Source organism: Dermacentor silvarum, chromosome 1, assembly GCF_013339745.2.
Source record: "Dermacentor silvarum isolate Dsil-2018 chromosome 1, BIME_Dsil_1.4, whole genome shotgun sequence".
Lineage (NCBI taxonomy): Eukaryota > Metazoa > Arthropoda > Arachnida > Ixodida > Ixodidae > Dermacentor > Dermacentor silvarum.
The window spans coordinates 228940179-228964523 of NC_051154.1; the positions used below are offsets into that span (position 1 = coordinate 228940179).

The following is a 24345-nucleotide window of genomic DNA, read 5'->3' on the forward strand; positions in this document are numbered from 1 at the left end:
CTCGCGCTTACGTATTCCGAAGGCGTGCTTCGTCCAAAATTTCTTCTCGATCCAACGAGCGACAATCCATCACTAACCTGGGAGCTCTCAGTAATCCAAATTCTGCGTGTCAAGTGAAGACGCCGGCGTGGTTTACGAAGCAGACAGCTGCGGTTGCCATCTTGCCCCTGTCACAGCAGCAACCAATGGAGAGACGGCTTTCAGCACGGCAGCCAATAGGAGGCCCGCTTTCATCGGAGGGTCCGTGTGACTACCTATCGCAGACCCGGGCTTCTTTTGTGTTTGTGCGTTTGTTACAAGATGGCAGAAGCGGAACGGCAAAACTGAGCTTTCGAATGATACCAAGATGGCGGCGCTCGGTGGCGGGAAATACGAGATATGTCTCCGTGAACTGCGGTGATTTTGCGCAATTTAAAGCTGTTTTCTCACCCTGCGCGCTGACGAATTTAGTGTGCAGATGCTGGTAGTAGGTTCTGAATTGGTCCTTGAGGAAGTGATGCTCGATGTAGTACTGGTTGTCTCCTGTGTACTGATCTGGGTAGACTGTTATATTGCGCTATCTTGGCCCACGAAGACAGTTTGAGTCACACGAATTCGTGGTTAGCTCCCAGAAAATGCTAAACGCTTTAAATAAAACTGGACTGCATTGATTCAAAATTAGCCAAATGGCAACATTTGAGAAAAAGTCAGAACATTAGAACCCTTAACGGGCCGGTCGCAAACACAAATGTGCGTGCCTAGTTTTCGTGTGAGAAGCTATGCTTTTTAAAAGTTTGTGCCTGTATTTCTGATTTCTGCAATCTTGTGCAGCACTGCAGAATGCTTATAGCTAAGAGACAGCTGGAAATGCAAAAGAAAATACAAAACTTATGGCCTCTGACAAAAGAAGCCCGAATGTTACATACTATCGCACCATGTTACCATACGGTCACTAACACGAACTCAAATTATTCGCATGCAAAAGGAATGCCAAGACATTCAAATGATGAATGCGTCGTTTTTTTATTGCTTCTTCTGTACGTAATTTTAGTGTACATGCAGCTGGGACAGCCATAAAATATTTACAAAAAAAAAAAAAAACTTGAAAAGAATACGAGCGCATGCTACTTACTTCCTTGATGGAAAATTCGCAGGCACTGCACCCTAAAGGGTGCAGTTTCTCGATTACTAGCTTGGAACTAGCGACATTAAAAAATAAGTATGTTACCAAACGGCCGCTTGGCGTGCTAGTATAAAGATACCAGCCTGTGGGTCTAGAAGGATGCGTAGAACACGTTATGTTGCCAAACAGTATCACCGCCCCATAGAGGGTTAAAGAGCATTTGCGGGCAATGCAACTTAGGGCACAATTCAGTAGTGCGAAAGCTGCTTATTTCACTGAGATTACTAACGGATACATTCCTGCCATAAGAATTATAGATAAATCTTAATGCTTTCCTCTGAATACTTTAATTATATTGTGTGTCTTATTTGGTGTGTGGGTCCCAAACAATGTCTCCGTACTCGCAGACACACATTTCACACAATGATGGGTCCTGCGAGCTGCTACCACATGTATCTCTCGCTGCTCTCATACTACGTAAGTGTGGATGTGTGGCACACCATGGCTTCGTTAAATCCAGGATGCAATGCAAAATTTCTTCTCTATATCAATAAATTGTAGAAGTGAATGAGGAATAACTGAATCGGGTCAGATTCGTCCTGACTGCTCAAAGAATCGTAGATGTCATTGGTTCTGCAGAACCCAGTTTGAGAACCCCTGGTCAAAGCGTTAGCTTTGGTTTGGGCCAGGCGTTCTTGATCTCCAGCTCACCAAATTGCTTGGTGATCTGAAGGTCCTGCTTCCTCCATGACATTTCAGTGTAAACAATGATTTATAGCATTCTGGTTTTAGTGTATTGTACAGGTTCCCCATAAAGCTAAGTTTCTACATGCCATTTTTTTTAAACAATATGGGAATATTTAACAAAACTTGGTGCTAACATTTTGTTATTTATCGTTTAAATGTTAGGTCAACCAGTTTGGCCGCCGAGATTCAGGAGCATATGCTGGCTATGGGGCATCAGCGTCTCAACATGCAGAGCCAGCCTTCCAACCTCCGGTTGCACCTACACCACCACCACCAGTGGACTCTGTGGCATCTATGCCGCACAGCAAAGGTGGGCCATCAGGTGCTCAAGTGCTGGTATTCAGTAATATTCATGACTTGACCCTTGTATTCTCAAGCGTGTTTTGACTTGAAGCTCCTCAACTCCACCAAGTAGAGCACAGCGCCGCCCCTTGTAGGGATTTGGGTGTCATGGTCTGGGAGTCGGGCGTCTCGAAGAGGATTGCTCTAGCCTAAGCGAATGGTGCGTCTTGAATACTGGTAGCCGTCCTACAGTATCGGGACGTCACACGAAGGCCAAGTGGGCCGAGGCTGTCATCAGTGCCCTCATGATGAGAGTTGCTTGCGTGGTGAGGAGTACGAGGTCGGGAGGTTGAGGGAATAGAACAGGGGTTTGTTTACATAGCAGAATTAGAGGCAAACTTTTTCAGGTAAAGGCATACTTGTATTGGCAGAACGACAGAGCACAGTACAGTACAGTCCACTTATAAGGATACGTACCACATATAACGATATATTGGTTATAACAATGTGTAGACTAAAGAGTATGAACATATGCATTAGGGCTGTGAGAAAAAAAAGCATCTACAGTTAAACCTCTATATAACAAAGTTGCTAGGATTGGCAATTTGCTTTGTTATATCAAAATTTCTTTACATTGAAAGTTTACCTTTTATTCAAGTAACTACAGTCACTGACGGATTTTTCTTGCATGGAACGGGCCGCACAATTTTTCGAATTATCGGGCAGTCGGAAAAAGGAAATTTGAATGAGAAAAAAGTTTTCTTGAATTTGAGAGTCAGCGACAAAAGATACGGTTTTGTGCTGTGTCGACAATATCTTCGCATCGGCAATACGAAGTGAAACCAGCCTGCCATCCACTTCCTCCCCCCACCTGTTGTCGTGTGTGCTTGACCGCGATACTACAAGCTCGCTCCCCTCCCCTATTGCTCGCACGGGAAGATGGTGCTCATCAAGCCACCATCCTTCTCGGCTCATCCTTACATCCTTTCACTTGCACCCAAAGCATACAGCGTGCGGGACGCAGTAGGACCTTATCGCACTTGGACTTTATACGGAACATGACACTGCTCCACTTCGGCGGTTCTTGGTCGTGCAGTGCACGATTTGAGAGCTGCGTTTGCAAGCAACCGTTTGTTATTCAACCATTTGACCATCCACGTCCGTGGAAATTTCCACCTATAATCTCAGTATTCCTTACAGCTGCAGTAAAATTTCTTTATATTGAAATTGTGCACAATTTGTTATATTGAGGTGCTCTATGGACAAGAAGTTATACAAAGTTCAATACTTCATTATATTGAGGTTTAACTGTATAACGACATGTTCACCGCATAACGGATATAATGATCAAAATTTTGCCTTCTGGACAGCATTTTCCATGCACAATAATCATGAAGTTTGCATTGCTAATCCCCTTAAAGGGACGCTAAAGGCAAATATTAAGTCAATGTGGAATGTTAAAATACGATCACAGAAACCTTGAAACGGTTGTTTCCTGCCAAGAAAAGGCTTATTTTATGCGAAAATTGCGTCTGAGGCGTCCGTGTACCTCTAGCGCTGTTTAAATCGCCCACCCTCCCGAGCGAGGAGCGGTGACGTCATGGTCTCATAGTGACGTTATTCCGCCGGTCAGTAAAATGCCACCCGCAGACGTCGCTGCGGCATTTTTGCAAAAAACGCAGACGCACGGCCAGAAAGAGAGCCATGACAGAGCCGACGGCAGTGCGAAAGTGGAAGGAAAAGCGTGCACCAAATTGTAAACATGATGATCGTCGACGCTCGTTGCAATGGACCATGTTGACACTGACAACGGCACATTCGCTCACGATGCTGGGCTCGATTTCAGCGATTAAAGCTCCGATGAGCGTGACATGCTGCTGAGGGCTCGCGCTGCCGGCGTCGTTGCGTACTACAACGGCGGCCTCGACACCGGCTTTTCTGAGCGCAAAAGCAGGGAGGACTTCAGTACTGCGACGTCGGGTGACGAAGCTGGTCACCATCTGGACGTGCCGTCGCGCGGACCGTTCGGGCATCCTGCGACATCACATGGACTTTGCATTTTTTGCTGCTTGCAATTTCAAGTGCGAGTTTAGCGAGCCAGTAACACCTGCGCAGCACTACGTGATGACGGAACTACTGAAACTCGAAAGCGCGCGCCACAGAGTCGAGCGAAAATGAAACCTTTACACCACCCATGTCGTTATCAAGGGTAATGCGAAAAAGTTATTTTTTTCTAAGAATCTAATAGAAGTAGGCAAGTAGCATTTTCTTCCATTTTATAATCCAATGAAATGATCTTTTTAATCTGAGTGGTTGAGTACTAGTGACATAATTTTTTTGAGGAGTGCCTTCGTCATCGGGTAAGTACCTGAATGTCCCTGGGGAGTCTCTTATCATGTCCTGCATTTACCTCAATTTCTCGATTACTAAAGCTTTGTTCGTGATTATATTGACGCCTTAGACGTTCTAGAGCATTGCTCTATCACTCTAGCTTGACTTTTTATTTGCCTTTAATGTCCCTTTAAATGAACGATGCCAAGACAGGGCGAAAAGGTAGCCTATGCAAGTTCGTATCTGCCGCCATTACCATACAGCGTGTCTGCCTGCACGCTGATTTCGAAAGCGACGGAGATCATTGTAAGTTGGCCCCGCACGCCACAAGATGCTGCCAGTTGCTTCTCATCTGAATCACCCACGATTGTGCTCCACATATCCAGAGAAGAGAGAGAAAAAAAAAAGCGAAAAGCAAAGCGGTGCCTGCCCTTTCTACAATCTCTCTCTCTTTTTCTCGGCGAGCGTGGAAATGCGCCACAGAAGCAGCCCCTGTGGCAACCCTAAAGCAGCGGTAGCAACAGACAGCCCAGTTAATAGAAGATGGCGCCAACAAAGCGCAAAGCTATGTTGCTTGAGAAGAAGCTGCAAATTTTGTAAGACTCGAAGAGGTACGAGCTTACACAGTCGATGATATGACCCATTCTGAAAACCGCGAGCGGCAGGATCATGAAAGCTCGATCCAGTGGCCATGCCGATCAGCGGAAAAAGCAGGCTTAGTGCACCAGGGTGAAGCCCCCTATGGTTGAAATCAACACAGTGGAAGCCGCTCACATTACCAAGCTCTGGAAGCACGTCGCTACTGACGATGAAACAGCTGGTGTTTCGATAAGGGAGTTTCTTAGTGCAAATAGGGCTGCCTCAGATTTTTTTTGTATACACACCGATAACATTTCAGCCCCAATATTGTTTTACTATATTTTCCTGTCGCTATAGTTTGTGCTAGAAATATTGTTCTACGATGAAATCAAGTACTTTTCCAGAAAATTACTTCCAAATTTGGCAAAAGGTTACTTTTTGACGATGTTAAGACCTAAATTAAGCAATAATGCCCTGTATATAAATGTATGTGAGCTAGTGCATTAATTGCACGAACCTTTCAGCTTGTCATCCAAATATGTTTATTTGAGTAAATTTTGTTTGAGGCGGGAAAGACATTTTTGAAGTTTACAACCACTCTCATCAGTAGCCACTCCCGAACTGTGTCTTCACAACACGTATGCACCGCCGGCTATTTGCCAAGCGAAGTCATGCTGTGTCACTTGACATCAGTAAAAATACATCGTAAACGGCGTATGTTTGTCACTTCACCACTTCTAATTTAGGGGTCTCGGGGCGGTCAGGTAGGCGAACAAGCATAGATGTGAGCTTCTTGCAGTGTTAGATAGTGGTTAGCTTAGCCTCATTCTGTACTACATGGAATCGGAATAATGACATGGTCATTTCTTCTCTGCTGCTTCACACCAGAACAAAACCAGGACTTGACCAAGCCCACAGAAAGTCACAGCAGACTAGAGCCTGCAAACTAGAAATTTCTTGACATTTGTCTGCTATGCGTTGGCGCGGAATGTCGATGATTCAGGTTCTTGCATGACTCGTAATCTGCTGATCTGTAGTACTTACCAAAATATTAGTCACCGCCATGCACAATATCTCGTGTGATAAGTACCTGGTCCTGACGACAACCTTGAAGCAGCCATGGACGACCTTGAATAAGCCTTGGTTTAGTTTCATTATACAAATGTATTATCGTAGAACGTAGTTGCAGGGGGATCAACATTCAAACAGCATACATGGATACTTCCATTTACCGCACATAAAGAAAGCATGTGCCCATATTTTTTTATGCGCAAAGAGTTCATAGCACAGCAAGAATTCAATTGTGGCCTGCACATGTTTTGCAGTGAAGGCAGTTCGGGAGTGTATACCGGTGAGACGTGGATTCGAAAAATTTGTCTCGCCTCAAAGAAAATTTTCTATAAGTGAAATTTCTATATCACAAGTGGAACGGCTGGTGCATATAACGAGTTATCTCACATATTTTTATCTGGAGGGCTTTAATGCTCAATTTAGGTGTGCACATCGTCAATAAGTGGCTTTTTGCCAAATTCGGAAGTAATTTTCTAGAAACATACTTGATTTTATCATGTAACATTATTTTTAACATAAACTATAGCAACGAAAGAAATAGTACAAAAAATAGTGTGGCTGAAAGTTAACTATGCTTATGCAAAGAATTTCTGAAAACATACAATCTTTGCTTTTTTACTGATCCAATTAAATGTGGAAAATTCATAAATGTGTAACCCTATGACGTCACATGAAAGAACCATGTTAGTAGAATACTATAAAATACGATTTGTCATTGTACCCAGTTACGCACTTGATTAAAAGAAAAAAATTTTGTCTCCAACCAACTTTTACCCACGGTGGCTTAGCGGCTATGGTGTTGCGCTGCTAAGCACGAGGTCACGGGATCGAATCCCGGCCATGGCGGCCGCATTTCGATAGGGGCGAAATGCAATAACGCACATATGGCATGTTAAAGATCCCCTGGTGGTCAAAATTAATGCGATGTCCCATGCATATGGCGTGCCTCACAAATCAAATCGTGGTTTTGGCACATCAAACCCCAGAATTAATCAAAATTCATAATTCATTCGAACAAACTTTTTGTTCTGCACTTAAACTTCCAAGAGCGCTTACTCCGCCATTTTTTTTTTTTTTTCAAGAAAAGTATTTTGGTGAAATCTCATTCACAATCTCCAACTAGCCCAATTTTTTCCAAGAGAATCAGCAGTCGGCACTTATGGGATCTGGGAAGTTTCACGTGGAATGACCCTGGCTGATTGGGTGACTTCTAGTTCTGTGCACCTTCATTCACCACAATGTGCATGATGTTTTGCAGGTCCACGGTCTCGGTACCCCAGTGTTCATGACCCTTGTGTATACAATGAGCAGCAGCAGGGCTATGGACAGAGCTACTACCAGCCACCATCACAGATGTCCTACCCCTCTTCACAGGCACAGAACTATATGCCACAGCCGTACTCGCAGTCAATGCCTGCCTACTATTCTCAGGACCAGGGGTGAGGCAATTGACAAGTGTGCATTGATGTTCCGAGTCCAAACAAAACAGAGGTTCATGGGAAGATGGAAACTTGAAGTGATCAACAGTGCATGGTCAAATTAGGGCCAGATGTCCCGGAGCCAATGTTTGGACGAGGGGACCTGTCTTCCGCAGTTGCTTCCCTGTTGGAGGCAAGTCCCCTTTTCAAGATGTTGGCTCCCTTGCGGCATCCCTTGTTCTACCACTGTTGATCACTTGATGTTACAGGGTACAAATTTGTATGTTGCATGGCAAATCAGTTCTGCAGAAAGCCACAAGTTGGAGGGAGTTTAATGAAATCAGGTGCTTCTTTTGGAGCTTTGTGCTACTCTCAGGTGGATGGCAATTTTTCTCTTTCGTTGGGTTCACTAAAGGCTGCTAGTAACCTCTTGTACCATGGACAATGGCTTAGTTTAAAAATAGTGTCATGTTAGGGGTGTGCGATTATTCGAAGCTTTGAGTACAAATCAAATAGTCTTTGCTATCAGTTCGTATTTGATTGAGAATTCACTATTCGAAATCACCTAATATTCGTTCCATTCGAATACTGTAAGGGACAACAGGAGAGTAGACTGAGAAGGACTGATGCAAGTGGAGGCTATTCCTAATTATTCTGCTGCAGGAGAACTGCAGTTGTTGCCCGGACAAACCTGTTCCTGAGCATGGAGGGAATCACTTCTGCACAATAGTTTCCAGTCATCAAATAAGCATGGCTCACCTTAGGCAGCCTACAAATTTGATGTTTCCTTTTAGGCAAAACAATTTATTATTTGGCAAATCTCGCCATGTTTTGATTTCTTCGAAACAATGTGCAGTGCTGTACTATTGAACTTAGCTCCTTCATTGAGCACTACTCTCTGCTATGTACAGAGGGGCGCACTGTTAAAGGGAACACCAGAGCGCGTGGCGTCTGCTCGGCGCCACCACCGGCCGGTGGCTGCAACAAGTCTCGTGCAGGCGCAGTGAGCGCTGTGGGCAGTGCGCTTTTGTCATCTACTACTGTCTGCTGCCACGCTTCGGATAGTAGAGAAGCAAGCCGATCATGCCTTTTTAGTGTTGGCCAGTGAGTGCATGGCCACACACTAATAGCCAGCCATTGCAAAGCTGAAGGAAAATTAGACGAGGCAAAATATTAACAAGCAGGAATTTTTGCCGTTTCAGCTTACGAAATAAACATGATAATTTTTTATGGATGTCTCTTTGTGGCACAGCTATATTAGAGACTACTTCTCCATGTGTAGTGCCCATCTTATTTGTACTACTGCATATTCAAGTCGCTGCAGTGCATAGGCTGCACAAAGAATCCACAAGCGCCTTTAACGAGCATATTAATTTATAAAGAGCTATCACACCAGTTATCGTTGAATCATGGGAATCGACATGCACAGTAAACATTTTTTTAGGCGGGCAAATCTTTATGAAACAAGAAGGCAAACAAAAGACGGTACGGGTCATTGCTGCTGATGTTCAGGGCATTTATCTGATTATACATCAATCCAGTCACTTTCCCTCCAGCTGGAAGGAAAGTGGCTGCGTTCAAGCACGAATTACGCGAGCTGCTTGCTTCGCGACGATCTGAAGCACGGCAGCTGACCATAGCAGAGGACAAAAGAGCACCGCCCACAGTGCTCACTGCGCCTGCGCGACACTCGTTGCGGCCGCCAACCGGCGGTGGTGCCGAGCAGACGCCACGTGCTCCGGTGTTCCCTTTAACAGTGGACTCCTCTGTACATCTGGTGACTGTTTCTTTGTTTCTTCACTCTCATTGTCCTGGCCTCCAGGTGTTAACAGCATTCGATGTCTGAAATATTGTAACATAAATAAGCGTTTTACAGCTGACTTCCGTTAATTCGACTGCGGTTAATTCTATTTTTCAACTAATTCAATTCCGACCGAAGATCCTGGCTGGAACCCATGCATTTCTACAGGCTCAAACTTACATTATTTCAATCCTAAAATTGGCCTTCGCCGGGTCATTCGAACTTGGCTGGTCAGCAAGCCTGACTGCTATGGTGACCCCAATAGTGAACCCTTTACTGGTAGTGTCTGTCTTGCTGGATCTTTGGAGGCAGTGAATGTGTTGGACACTCCCCCTCACCTCCGTCAAAAACACCTATTTTCGGCCTGCTCTAGGAAGATTTTCAAGCAGTAACTGTAGCCCACAATGTCTTGTTATGGTATTTACCTGACTCTGGTGAGCACCTTTTATGTTTTTCTTCTTCCCTCTCTCTCTCTCTCTCATAACGGCGCATTGGGCCGGAAATTGCCTGCACGGCGCAATCGGATACGAAACCAAAACCTTCTTTACCAGTATCTGATGATAGCAGTATCTCTAAATGTGATCGCTCGAGAATACCGCCTTCTGTGCTTGGTATCTGTGACCAGTAAAGTGCAAATGGCGATGACGGTGTGCCGCTTTCATTATGAAAGCACATTTTTTTAAAAATATATTTCTGCCTCTGGGAAAGGTAAATTCTGCTTGCTCGGTTTTTCTGACTGCAAATGTGGGAACATGCTATATTTTTCTTTTATAAATCGGGTGCATGTTACGTTCAGGTGCACTTTCATTTTCTTACTTTAAGCCCGCGAAAATTGGGTGCATGTTAGATTCTGGGGCATGTTAAAATTGTGCAAAAACAGTGGGCCTCTTCGATTATGCAGTCCCGGACTGTCCGCAAACCGTCTGCGGCTTCCGGTCTGACTAGCCCTGACGGAAGAGCGCGTCACAGTCACGTGATCCAGCTGTCGGGGACTGTCCGAGGTTTCGTTGAAAAGCACCGAAACTGAAAAGTCAATCTCCTGGTTGCCGTCGTCTGCTCTTAGCTACTCGTAGATAGCCCCCTACCCAGCAATTTCATTAGCTTGGCCTCCGAAATGGGTCTGTCTCAGAGGCCACGTCGCTGACACAACCATTAAGTTTGCATAGTGGAATCGCAGCTTGAGCACATAGAACGTGTTCGCAAAGTGCAGTTTATGTCGCGGTGTCGTTCTTTGTGCCCCTTAACCCTTTGCGGTCCGAAACTTTTACCCACTTTCCGGCTGTTCCGGTCCGAAACTATTTTGCCAGTTTGTGGCGCCGCTAACAAAACCACCAACTGTGGAAGAAAAACTCGCAGGATATTTATTTTTTCTCTTGCATTCTGCAGGCAACTCCTCTACCGATATTTGAGCACCGTGTGATACGGCTCGAAGCATTCTCCTGGGTGCAGGCCAGGGTTGTTACTGCAGGTTTTGCAGAAAAACAGTTTCCCTCCTGCCTCCGTTTGTTTTTCGATCGCTACAAGCGGCACAGTCCTTGCTGCTTCAGCCTGGCAGCTTGTAGATGAAATGGCTCCTCCCATCTAGCCTTTCCTCGCACTTCTTCCGCGCAGACGGGCCTCGCTTTTTGGCTCTAGCCCTCATGTCACCCACCAGCTGTAGGATCAGGTTGCGGCGGTACTGCAGGTGTTGCTGTTCTATCTCACCATGATTCTGCAGCTGTGTGCGCCTCAAAATAAAGCTGTTGACAATGAAAACCCCTAGAAGCTTTCACTAAATGCACCATCGTAAAACGCATGCGGTGAAAATGTGGTCATGCTTCTCAGCGAACCGCGCGAACGTACGGTTGCGCGCGCAACTGAGAACGCTCTGGTGTCCAGAAGCCGTGCTGAACATTGTGCTGCACCCTAGTGCAAAAAGAAGTAAACTTCAACAAACGAAGTTTATTTATCCCTCAAGAGATGGTGCATTGTGTATACAAAGAATTCGCACGAATCGCAGTGAGAAAAACCACGAAATTTAACCCCTGAACACCCTTGTCGGGCGGTGCCTGACAGCGGACCGCTACGGCCGTGTTGTGTTGTCGGGCAGGGCCCGACAACGGACCGCAAAGGGTTAACCGCTATATTTAAGCTAGCTCATTGCCTGCGAAATTTAAGCAAAATTCCCACACGGATGTAAGCAATATTCTGGTCATGCAACGTCGCTGTTCATGCAGAAAGCACATGGTGATATCCTCAAATCTCGCGAGACCGTCTAATAATTAAAGGCCCGACGCATGTACACCGTCTAATAACCCTGCATGTCAAAAAGCAAACGCTCAAATTTGGCAACAGAAGGGATCATCATACTGTATTTACTCGCATAATGAATGCACTCGCGTAGTGAACACACACCCCACTTTTCCAATCAAGAAGTGTGTTTTTTTTTTTCCTCGCCTAATGAACGCACCCTGAACTTGCTGCCGTGAAGTAAGAGAGACACTGTACGATTCAGTGGCTGATATGGCATCCGGCGGGTATGATTTTATCGGACGCCGTATCAGACGCCAAATCTGATGCCGAATCTGACGCCGAATCGTACCATGCGTCTCCTACTTTTATTGCAATGGCAATTATATGGGCATTCCAGGTGCATTTTTTCCGTCGGTGCCAACGATTGCGCTTCAATCTCCCAAGTTCGAGGGAGGAATGTGGGGAGGAAACGCGCCGTATTCTATGGCGCACATGGCGCCGGGGGGAGGGGGCGGCGCAGCAACTGCGCATTGGAGGTCGAGTCTAGCAGTGTGACGGCGGCTTATACCTTTGTGTGTGCTCTGTTCTCGCCGCTCAGTTTGCGTTGAAGCAATACACAGCACAAAGGTCACTTCGCTCGCTGTTGCTGCCGCGCTTCCTCGTGCCAACGTTTTGACGAGTGTCCACGACCATCGAGTGTGATGTGTTCATGCTGACGCATAGTTAGCGAATGTTTGCAAGTTTATACGGCCGATAAAACTATTATCCTTACTCTGCATAGTTGTCTACACATTTGCTATCGTAATCGATGGTTTGCCTTTCAGGCAAAACTGCGACTTTCTTAGAGGTGGCCACGGAAAAAAGATTAGAGGTGGCCACGGAAAAAAGATTGCTCAAAATTTTACCCCACATAATGAACGCGCCGCCCAACTTTGCGCATATTTTTCAGGGAAAAAAGTGCTTTCATTATGCGAGTAAATACGGTATATGCCAACAGCAATCGACGAAGTTCGGATTGTATAGCATCCCAGCTACCGGCATGAAATAGCCACATATGCGTCCTTGCACACCAGTTTCACTCACCTGAAAAGCGAAATCTGCCTGTTTACTATGCATATAGCAATGAGCATGACGGTATGGTTGTCTCAATGGCACTGCTGGGAAAAAGTGCAGACATTTGTGTGCAACAAACAAATTGGTTAGTAATTGTCAATTGTGTTACGGGGCCACTGTTGTCATTACAATCCTTGGTGCAATACTGATTGCTGCTTTATATTTCTTTTGCTTTTACATTTCTGTTTTCTAGATTTGACGACCAAAATTCTACCTATACGTTAGCACACCCCAGTACGCCGCAGTACACAAATGTATATGGAGCATCAGCAGGTAAGCTCATTACAAACAATGAAAAAAACTTCGTGAAACATTCTTTGTCGTACAGCTGGACCTAGGTGTGTGTATATATATATATATATATATATATATATATATATATATCACATTCAAGGAGAATTGGAATGCATTATCTAGATTTTTTTATGATAAAATTGCGTTATTGTAATATAGTGGAATATGTTTTCCACGAGACCCTGAGAAAAAAATGTAATACGCAGGAAATGTATTACAAGAACATGCTGTTAAATTTACAAGAACATGCTCTTGCAAATTGGCCCGTTAACCCCCAATCCCGAGCTGTCCTTGTCGCGGGAGGTTGTACCAAGATCGATAATGACGAGTCACACTCGTTCAGCCTGATGTGCTGCTGCCAGTGCCAAAGACGTGTTACAGAGCCGCTGGCTGGAGATACAATGTGGATGAGTCGTGCATCCATGAATGGAGACTGTTTTTGCAAATATGTGAGTGTTGTATGCAGTTACCTTAATTTTGTTCCAGGCTGTTGTAATTGGGGGGGGGGCAGGTTTTATGTGGAAAAATATGGTAGTCACCGCCCTCGTCCATGCAGACATTGAGGGTGGAGTTGGCAGCAATTGAAAAGGCTTGAAGTCACCCAGGACCGTGTTGTTATTTAACACAAATGAACAAACACTGGATGCAAGGAACTGGCACGACAAACAGTAAATGCATCCAATGCAGCTTTTCAGCAGCTTGGGGTGGGTTGTTCTGCAGTTTGGATGTTTGGATGCGATCAGCGACTACTGGGTCGACTAGGCTTCACTAGTTTCAGTTTCGAGGCGGAGCCAGTAAAATGCCAGCGACGTAAAACCAAGATATAGCTATTTTTGCTCGTTTCTGTGGCCAAATTGGCACTCATTCATGCAGGCTAAGTGTGAGTATCTAATGGCACACTGTAAGGTGTCCAAAAGTTTGTAAATTCCTGCCAAGACTACACTCGCCAAGATACGCGTCAAAAGCGCAAGTTGGTGGTGGTCAGAAGTGCGCAGCTAGGGTGTTAGAGCCGTTGACATTTTTCTTTTAGATTTCTTACATTATAGACTGTGCACTTGATATTATTCTTGCAATTATATGCCAAAGTTGCAACATATTACGTCGGAATGAATGGAACCTATCAAAGGCGATTCTAATACATAGGTGTCTATGAGCCTTCTGCTGGAACCGCGCTTTAGCGATGCTATACCCCGGAAAACGTATGAACAAGGAACTTATTACTGTGGTGCTATTATATCACTTCATTTGAAGTTTCACGTGGTCCTGACCCAAATTCATGTATTTTAGTCCATAATACTGTAAGCCTAATGCAGTAGCTTTACTGAGTACAAAGAGTCAACCAGCAGACACTCAGAGCCTGAAATACTGTAGATGTACCCAGGAGGTGGCCTAAACGTGCACTTCCCTCATCCTCTTTTGATGAGGCTCAAAAAGCAGCATGTGGTCTCCAATTTGAGCCAACCCTTCCTGCCTCTTCTTTGCCAATGCATTGTGGAGGATCAGCATCTTGATTTCACCGGCCATGACTTTCACTTTTCAGCACCACCAAAAGAATGTTGTGGAAACGACGCAGGCAACAAACCCATGAAAGCTCTTGGGTGCCTCATCCTACAGCATGCGTGTGCATTTAGTGCATTAGTAATTACTTTTCCAGTGCATGGGCCCGAAAACTTAGCATTTAAAAATTTACGAGTTGAGCTTTGCTATATATGAGGGCAATTCAGAAAGTAATGTCTCCAAGCCCACTACTTTGCCAATATTGTACTGCAAACATTTTGAACTCTTTATCTTTAATGCATTGATGTTTAAGCTATAGAATGTCACTTGTCTCACCTTCCTATCTCTTCTCGTTTCATAGTAATCGAGCTATCCATGGTATCCAGTGGTGACATCCAGTTGAAATAGCGGGCTGTAATTGAATTTCTGACTGCGTAAGGTTGTGCGCCAATCAACATTCATCGCCGTCTGACTGCAGTTTACTGGGATGTCTTTGTTGACATCAGCACTGTGCGGAGGTGGGTAAGGACTGTGAAAGACCAAAATCTATCCGCATCAAATCTCCACAAAAGCCACCACCTTCCGCAGTCAGAAATTCAGTTACAGCCCACTGTTTCAAGCGTATGTCACCACTGGATGCCATGGATAGCTCGATAAAGGAAGGTGAGGCAAGTGCCATTGTATAGCTTAAACATCAGTGCATTAATGATAAAGAGTTCAAAATGTTTGCAGTACTATTGGCAAAGTAGTGGGCTTGGAGGCATTACTTTCTGAATTGCCCTCGTATATTTCACGCTTACACGGGGCATGTGCACTTCGTTGTGTGGCCCCTCTTTTTGAGAAATCCACTGGTGGTTCACTCTGACATTCGTGGTTTTTTGTGGTTGAGATGTTCTCACCCACATCATTGCAATAGTGTCCAACTCGCAATCAGAAAGTATTTTTGACTCGCAAGGTCAAAAAGAGCAACCAAGCAAAATCTGAAAATGCGAAGGTAGTTGGCATTCCAACATCAACACCATCCTTTATATTGAAGAGTACAAAGGCTGTGCTGGCCAAGTTCATGAAAAGCCCTTCCAAGGAAAAAAAAAAGCGTTTGTGGTTCAGAGTGCCCTGAAGTGAAAGTTGCCCTTCTCAAGGGGTTCAAGAACTCTAAAAATGTGAACTTGCCCACAAATGTGCCTGTGATGACCTCGATAACAAAGAAGCCAGCCTTGCAACTGAACAAGTCAAATTTACAGCCGCAGCAGAGCAGCATTTTTGTGCCAGCTCTTGTCAAAGTGCACCTACACAACTCTAGTTGGCTTCTCATTGAAAGGGGAAGGTACAAAAATTACGGGACTGTTTTTTGGCTCATATGCTACCAGGCAAGCTGCCGTAGTTGATTTCTTGCAAAACGCAGAAGTCACGCTTACATTGAAATGTTACGGTGCAGAAAGACTGCATTTGCAGAAGCAGGTCAGCCTAGATGATGACAGCTGTCCTTCAACAGAAATTTTTAGTGTTAACAGTTAAATGTGCCATTCATTCTTGACAACTGCCAGCATGAAAAAATGGAATATTATGCCGTCTCTGTTGGCACAACATTTATTCAGCCCGAGTACTCGGCAGTGAACCAGCCAAGGCACACACCCGCTAACACAGACTGTGGTGTAAACATGCTTTGTGCTGTTGTCTCGATAAGAGCTAAAGGATGATCTGCAAGTTTGCTGCAACCACTGCAGAAGTTTACATGAAATGGGTGGGAAAGAGCCTGCAGAGAATTTTGGCTCTCTTGCACTTGCTGGCACAACCATTTCTCCTGCTGCTCCATGCTGGGATTGTAGCTCTTGTGTTGAGTAGTCCTGGTGTAGGAAACAGCCATCGGGTAAACAGCCTGTGCAGGCACAGTGGCAATGGAATGAGAGTGCATCTGTTTACTCAGAAACAAAGTAGAATGTAGTATTGACAACTGTGGCCTCATAAGGAAGAAATTGAAAGAATTGCTTCTGTCACCTATCAGAAATGTGACAAACTCATCTAACCTGTTTATTTTTTTAGCTGCTATAGAGACTGAAACATTATTTGGGCTACTACTAATCCGGCGGCGGCTGCCTATGGCGTGGCTGAGCACGGCCGCACGGGCCCCATCTTGAAAGCGATCTGCGATGGGCTGACAGCTAATGGCTTCGTGTGGGCTGTGTTTTCGCTGCTTCGTTAGCATTGAAGCTAGAGGCAGCATGAAGGTCAATTTGCTCGATGCTGCTGCCGTTTCTCTCATGTCAGCATTTTGACAGCAAGTGTCCGTGGTCATCACGTGAGATGTGTTTATTTGCCTGTGCGCGCGTGACACCATGCTTGTTAATTTAGTTAGCGAATGCTTACAACTTTATATGGCCGATAAAACTACTGTCATTACTTCGTATGGCTGTCTAATAATTTTTCATGGTAATCAATGCATCGCCTTCTGGGCAAAAATTGAACTTTTTTGTCTGCAGACAGCCGCTGCATGTGCCTCAACACACCTTAGCACATGGAAACCAATGCTAGTGTTGACGGAAGTGTTCAGAGAAAGTGTGCTTCTCAGGAAGGCTTGCACACTTTACTAAAGAAATGTATTTAAGTCGATACCACATAAAGAAGTGTTTGAGTACTAAATACCCAAAAAAGTTATGCATTACTTTCAATGTAAGTGCAATGTTTAGAAGAAAGCAAAACAAAGCGATGTACTACCGAAAGGCTTAATTGGCTTGCTGGAGGAGTTGCTTATCAAAATTGTCATCTGACAGCTTGCCCACCCCTCACCCCCTTATCTTCTTTAACACATGACTGCCAATACCGAAGGGGCATTGCACAGGTCTACTTTACGGAACGGAGACAACATGTTGTAGCAAGAGTTTATGAAATGTGGGATATTTATGCAACAGTGTGGCACACTTTGCTGCATTTTCACATTGTAGTATTGTAGGTATAAAGGCAGTATATATGAATTGGCTTCCATGTACTCTCCCACAGGTGCCTCCGCTTTGAAAGTGAAATATTCATTATGCTTGGTTGATAAGCACTGTTGCCCAGGCTGTGCCAACACTGGCTGTGACGTACCTTGTGAGAGAGGAAATCGCCAGCCTGCCATGACTGCCCATGCCACTGTGAGCAATTTCCTCCCTCATGAGGTCGGTCATTCTGGCACTGACGTTCCTAAATCCATTGATGCTTGAATGTGGGAGCAGAACTGCACTGACACTCATGATGATGATGATGACAAATGTATTATGTCTGCTACATGGTATAAAAATGTACGATGGCGTCAGAGGCAATAAGTTTATAAGCAATTTACAGCAGCAATAAAGTATTCATTTCATGTGATTCACAAAAGCTTATGGCATTCCTCCTGACTGCATGAAAACCTATCTATCCCTTCCTCACTGCACACTCACGTGCAGACTGCTCTCGCTCCAAGGACAACCAGGCACAACAAAAACAGCAGAGAAAATTTATTGATGCCCCCTATTTCTGGCAAATTTTCACGATTTAAGATTGTTCATGCAAAACATGCAAACCAAACAGGACTGTTAGGGTTGCAAATTAAATTATTGCCATGAAAGTCTTCTACTGCTAAGACTGCATTAAATAAAGATTTAATTGTATGGGAAGGCAACTTGAGAGTAACCCAAGTGGCACTGAGCCACGGATTGATCCCTTTGCTTTAAAGGAAATCTAATTCAGTAATATGAACATTGTTCTTGCCCTCATTTTCCTGTAATAAATTATGTGTAGCCATTTGATTGACTCATTGTGAACATGTATTGAGTGGCCAAGAATAAATAGGCTGGAAAGGGAGGTGAAAGGTGCAGATATTTAAAGGGGCCCTGACCCACCCCTCGGGCTTGGTGAAATAACAGTCTGCGGGTAGCATATGCTGCTGTGAACATCTCGGCCAAGTTTTGCTGTCGTGCGTGGTGCGTGGATCTCACAAGCGGAGCGCGAAGTCACCTTTCTCTCAAATGCTCTCTTTTTGAACAGAAGCCTGCTTCTCACTCTCTTCTGGATGCTTTATTTGGTAATAAAGCGGATTCCCATACGCGGCTGCTATTGGTAGCTGCGGTCGGCTATGTAGCATAGATACTGTTGTCGCCGCGAGGTGCCGCCACGAGTCCACTGGCTAAGCGCACTGCGGCTCACTGAGGACAATGGCGTTTGGCTTACGTTTAGGCACGTCGTAGGCACCAAAATTGGAAGTTGTAGTGTCTGCGTTAACATCCACAATGAAATTTGAATTGCACGCCATGGTGGCATTTGGAAGGTGGAACATTCTGGCCACGACCCACTCTGCCGTAGCCTTCGCAGTGCCAGGCATTGATGAAGTAACGGGACCACAGCAGAGGCTGTGTTTGATTGCCAATAACTCCGCTTCAGCTGAACGCATTGAAGTACTTTTTGCAGCAAAGTATTTCTGAAATAGCCTATTTTCACTTCAAATGTCTCTCCAATTCGATAAAAAGTGGTTAGGGCGGCCCCTTTAATGTTTTTGTGGGCTTCCCTTTTCCCTCCTTTTTTTTTTTGGTGCAGTCTCGTCCAATGCAAGTATCCAGTCTTCTCAGCTATCACCATCACCTGTGGCGCCTAGCATAGCTCCTTTGCCATCTTCCAGTTTGCTAGGTAATCCACCTCCACCAGGCTGGAATGACCCGCCTCCTGTGAAGCCGTCAGCCAAGGTAGGGTATAACACAGCATTCTTTGTGAAATTGTAGGCTAATGAAAATTGCCATGGCCTATATGTATAAACTTGGTTTGTGAAAATTTAAGGCATGAATAGCCAAGGTAAGGAAGAATGTGCATGCAGCAGAGACAATTTGGTCATCATTTACTGTCGGCAAATAAAATACTGAGCAGCTTTGAGTCAAGCAGCTATTTGAGCAAATGGTGCAACCACTCATGTTGTGTCATGAATGTGAATGTGCCAAGAGCAGCAAGGAGTGAGCACAAAACTGACAACAAGATATTTTAGGTGTAGCAAGGGGCACATATAGAGGCTTGCCCAACCTGTCAAGCAATCAGGGGCATGGTACTCAAAGGATGAAAGTTGGTCAACTCCATTTGCACTTCTCGAGGCACAATGACAACAATAAATGTTTTATCTCTGAATAATAAAAACTCTATTGGAATGATGTGTTGGCATGAAAGTGCTTCTAGTGGTCAGGTGACCAAGTATATTTTGTGATGGCAAGGCAGAAGACATTGAAGCATCGAAAATTACAGCTGATTGAGTGCTTTTTCAACTGTTAGTGACATTTTCAAGTGATAATCAACGTGTGGCATTTTTCGTTAGACTATGTGCTATAGTTTCATTTGATAATTGCACTTCTTTAGGTGGGTTCAACTGCAAATACTTGTCAAGGTTGGTACTCGGGCTTGCCAAAGAATCTGCAGTCATTCTTGACCGATGACCCTGACAAACAACCTTGACATGTATAAGTGCACTTCATAGTAGTGAATTGGCCATGTGTCTATGGTGGGTATTGTACGAGGGCATTTAATCCATAGTTCTAAATTTAGCACCAGTTTTGTAGAGGGCTTTATTATGACAGTCTGTCATTGTGTCACCTTTTCCTCAGCAACTGTCACAAGGTTCATCCGTGCAAACGTTTGACCTGGCAGCCCCTATTACTACGCCCCTTGTTGGTGCCCCAGCACCAGCTGTGCCTGAAGCAACTCCACCTAGCTTTCAGGGTGGATATGTTCCACCACCAATGCCACAATTTGCCTCCCAGCCACTGCCTTCAGGGACACAAGCACTGCCGCAACAGGTCAGTAAGCCCTTTGTGTGGTCACACTGCTTGTGTATACCTGTACTGTTGCAATCTTTTGCATGAACTGATTTGCAATCCAGAGGCTGATTTAAAAACTGATGGTTCGTTAGGTTCCCGGCAAAATATACAAGGCAGGTTTTGGTTCTTACACAGGTACATGCTTTAATACATGGGCGTGTACTATCGGCCAAGAAAGTAAACGGACCACGGCTCCGGTGGCCGGAGCGGCTTCCTGGCCACAACGGGGCGCTGCTGTCTCGCTCCGCGCGCTTGGGTCGAGAGTGCCGTGGGCGACGTTAAGCTTCTCCCTCACTCTCGCACTGTGTCTTGTCACGCTTGATAAAATGCCTAATGCGTTGTACGGTTGCTCTGCTGCTGGCGGTCGCGATGAAAGGGACCGTGCATAGCCGGTATTAACACATGGCGGTGTCGCGCAGCAGCCGACGGCCGCAGGGAATGAAACCCTGACACTGTGAAAAAACGAAGACCTGTTCTGTGTTTTCTTGCCTATATTGGCCTTGTCTTTCATACTAGTGTCTGTCGCCTACGTCCCTTGCTGCTTGAGCTTAGGCAACATTGCGCAAGGCGCCGTCGCTGCGGGAGTCAAGCCGGGGGCAAGCCGACGTAGCTACGGCCACCATTCCTGCATCACTGATTGGTCACGTCGGCTTGCGGCAGCCGGAGAACGTCGCAAAAATGGATCTTGCATCCATTCTCTGGACGGCAAGGAAACCTTGACGGGCACGAGCTAAACTGCCCGCGCACGTCACTAGTATGAAAGATAAGGTCAATATAGGCAAGAAAAAAAAAAACAGAGCAAGTCTTCGTTCTTTCACAGTGCCGGGGTTTCATTCTCTGCGGCCGTCGGCTGCTGCGCGGCAGCGCCATGTGTTGAATACCGTCTATGCATGGGCCCTTTCACCACGACCGCCAGCAGCAGAGTAACCGTACAACGCACTAGGCATTTTATCAAGCGTGACAAGACACAGCGCGAGAGTGAGGGAGAAGCTTAACGTCACCCACAGCACTCTCGACCCAAGCGCGCCGTGGTCAGTTTACTTTCTTGGCCGATAGTACAATTGATGACAAAAGTTTACGGGACACAAAATTTGTGGAAAGCTGCATTCCCACGAAACCAGGCATATATTCTCAAGCTCACGAGTTTCATATTGTAGTAGTTTTTGTGACCTACACTGTAATCCATTGAATTAGAAGTGCCGTGCCCTAACAGACCACAAATTCACATTTCTCGTGGAACTCAGTGTCCAATAAACTTTGATGTCACTATGCTAGTGTAATATATTGACATCAAGCTTTTGCTTGTGCAACCATTAGTCTTAATAGTTTCATTGAAACAATGCTGTTCTTTCAGAAGGATGAGTCAGTATGAAGTAATGTTTAAGTTGCAAGCTGCACTGAGTATCAAAACTGAGATTGAATAGGTATAAAAAATATAATTAGCATAAACCTACAAGGACTGAAATTAAACAATAAAGTCATGTTCCTCCCTATATACGTGACCTAAATTTTTGTGTTTTATATTATATATATATATATATATATATATATATATATATATGCATGCTCTGTTTCAGTAGTTCCATGCAGCAGAGTCAAGGCTATGCGACCCATGAGTGCAGATTCTTGTGCAGTGAGTTGTAGTGCGACAGTTTGGAACCTGTTGGACAGCTAAATGGCCTTGACAAGTGGTTTTGTTGGCAGCTGTTCACTTGGAAGCTTCTCTGCAGGTCGCAGGGCAGTTTATTGCACGATTTTGCTACAGTCTTTAATCAAATATCAATTGAGGCTCTGTGATAGTGAAAATAGTTCTCCACTTGCTGGAATGAAAGCGTGCAGAGAACAAAAAAATTAATGCAACGCTGCCGTAGAGACATTAATTTACATTTAAAAATGACAAGCAATTAATTGATTTGGAACAGTGGCTAGATTCATACGTGTAGTCAGCACAGCACTGCAGTCAGTTGCACGTGCAGTCAGCACTGCAGAGGACATCCTCTTGGGTAGTGCGTCCTCTACTTGCTTGTGTGGTTCCAAGCTGTTGCTTTACGGGAAAGGAACGAATAAGTTGGCGTTAAACATGCTTGGAACAGTGCAGCAGGAGTGCGGTAAACGTGCAGGAATTCTAATTAAGTGAACGGCTGGACTTAGGGATTTCAGCGAATGCACCATTTATAAGTGGATGTTACAAAAGAGATCTAGAGATAATGCCATCATTCCATGCGACACACTGGCCGAATGCTCCTTCTGTACCTTGTGCTTCTGCCGTCTCTGCAACCCTCCTTTTCCTCTGTACCTCGAATTATCTTGAAGACGCACGCCTTTTGGGGGTCAGAGGGAATATGGAACGAAATTTCTACCACTGCTATTTCAATAGCTGATCTCCTTCGCAGTTGCAGTCTTAGTAGTTGCTGTCGCCGCCTGCGCTGCAGCACTCGCCGCTCTCGGACGACAGGGCACCTTTAAGATGTGTTCACCCCCCTGATTGGTCAAAGAAGCCGGTAGCTTCCACAGTGCTGCACGGAGCTACTGAAACAGAGTATAGGTGTGGAACCTCTGCACCTGTAGCTTTGCCTTCATAGCCAGAAAACATTGTCTGCCGTTATAGCTAACGCACCTGAAGGTTGGATAGAACATGTCCAATGTACAGGAGGTTGCTAACTGCCACCTTCTGGGATATTTCATGTCTTCAAGGTCAAATTGCTCGCCCTTTGTTCTGACAGCGGTATGTGAAGAGGGAGTTTGCAGCCAGTGGCTGTCAATGCCAGCCTTGACTTTAATCAAGCAGTTTAATAAAATAGAGCCTGGTTTTATAAAATTTGTGCATCAAAGACATTTAGCCACCATGCCGCTGCATAATTGAAGCTCTAGACACAGCAGGCATGTGAATAGACAGTGAATCTCAAAAGTGCAGTCCTCAAATATAGGTAAGTTAGAACTCGATCTCCTAAAAAAGTAAATAGATAAAATGGAAGGCATTATGTGTATGAAATGTTTATTGCGTGCTATTTTGACGGGCAGGAACGGTTAGTATAACAAACTCCCATAGTGAACACTTGCCACGAAGCAGTTGGTTGTAAACTGGCTCAACATTTATTTTTCAAGTCCACTTACAGTGTGCTTTTTGCATATACAGTTAAACCTCAATACTATAACATACCTGCCAACTCTCCTGAAACGTTAGTAAGGTTTACAAATTCAGGTTTGGTCTTCAATTTTACAAATGTTGCATTAAGTTTTATGAAAAATAAATTCTGTTTGTGAAAATGTTTTAATGTAAAAGTACCAGCGCCACCCTCTTGTAGCAGTGCAAGGTGCCATATAAAGCAGATTGTGCAGTGCTCTGCTGTTCAAATGCAATAATTGGCTGACATGTCAACCGCTGCTTTTTGTGCCATCTGTGGCTCCTGGGAGCACAGAGCTGATGCGTTGTGGTATACTATGAAAGCAAGCACATTTGTGATGCATTGTGACTGCGTCTGGTCCCGTAGTGTTCACCCAACGTTCACTGGTGGTGCAAAAAAAAAAAAAGTAGGCCACCAAGATTATCACATTTGAATCGCTGAGCTCTGTACTACTTGCATCTAGGAAGTTTTTCAGAACAGTTCCTTAAAGGGGAGATGAATAGCAAACCTAGGTGTTCAGCTACTACAGCCTTTAACTTTATTTTTGATGAAAACTCAATGACATTCTCCAGGCTGTTTGAAATTGCCATTTACTAAATGTATGTTCAATTTGGTGCAGAAATACTGAACCGTTCTTAAAATATATTAAAAATATATTTCTTTTATTTTTTTTATTTCTTGAACATTTTGAAAAAAATTCTTCATAGGTACAAAGGTGAACTTCTGTGATTGTAAGGCGGGCAATGGGTGTTCTTCTGAACCAAAAAAATAACTAGGTCTGACCATTGTCTAGTAAAAAAATTTGTTTTCTGAGGACGTAAATTTTATGGATTTTTCCTAAACAAAAGCTTTAATAAAAACAAAATCTTGGTGGTAAAAAACATATTATTTGGTTCAGTAGGGGCTCATGGTATTCAGGAACAATTCACAAAAATTACCATTTGAA

General features: G+C 44.6%; 1 protein-coding gene across 1 annotated transcript in view; it reads left to right on the plus strand.

The window, feature by feature from the left end:
• The window catches only part of LOC119436875 (protein transport protein Sec31A-like), a 134080-nt gene that overhangs the window by 86383 nt on the left and 23352 nt on the right, over positions 1-24345 (plus strand). Inside the window, exons 20-24 of the mRNA XM_037703896.2 lie at positions 2012-2159; positions 7371-7551; positions 12870-12949; positions 19016-19161; positions 20062-20253. Coding sequence (XP_037559824.1) covers positions 2012-2159; positions 7371-7551; positions 12870-12949; positions 19016-19161; positions 20062-20253 — 747 coding nt within the window. The remainder of the gene's footprint in view (positions 1-2011; positions 2160-7370; positions 7552-12869; positions 12950-19015; positions 19162-20061; positions 20254-24345) is intronic.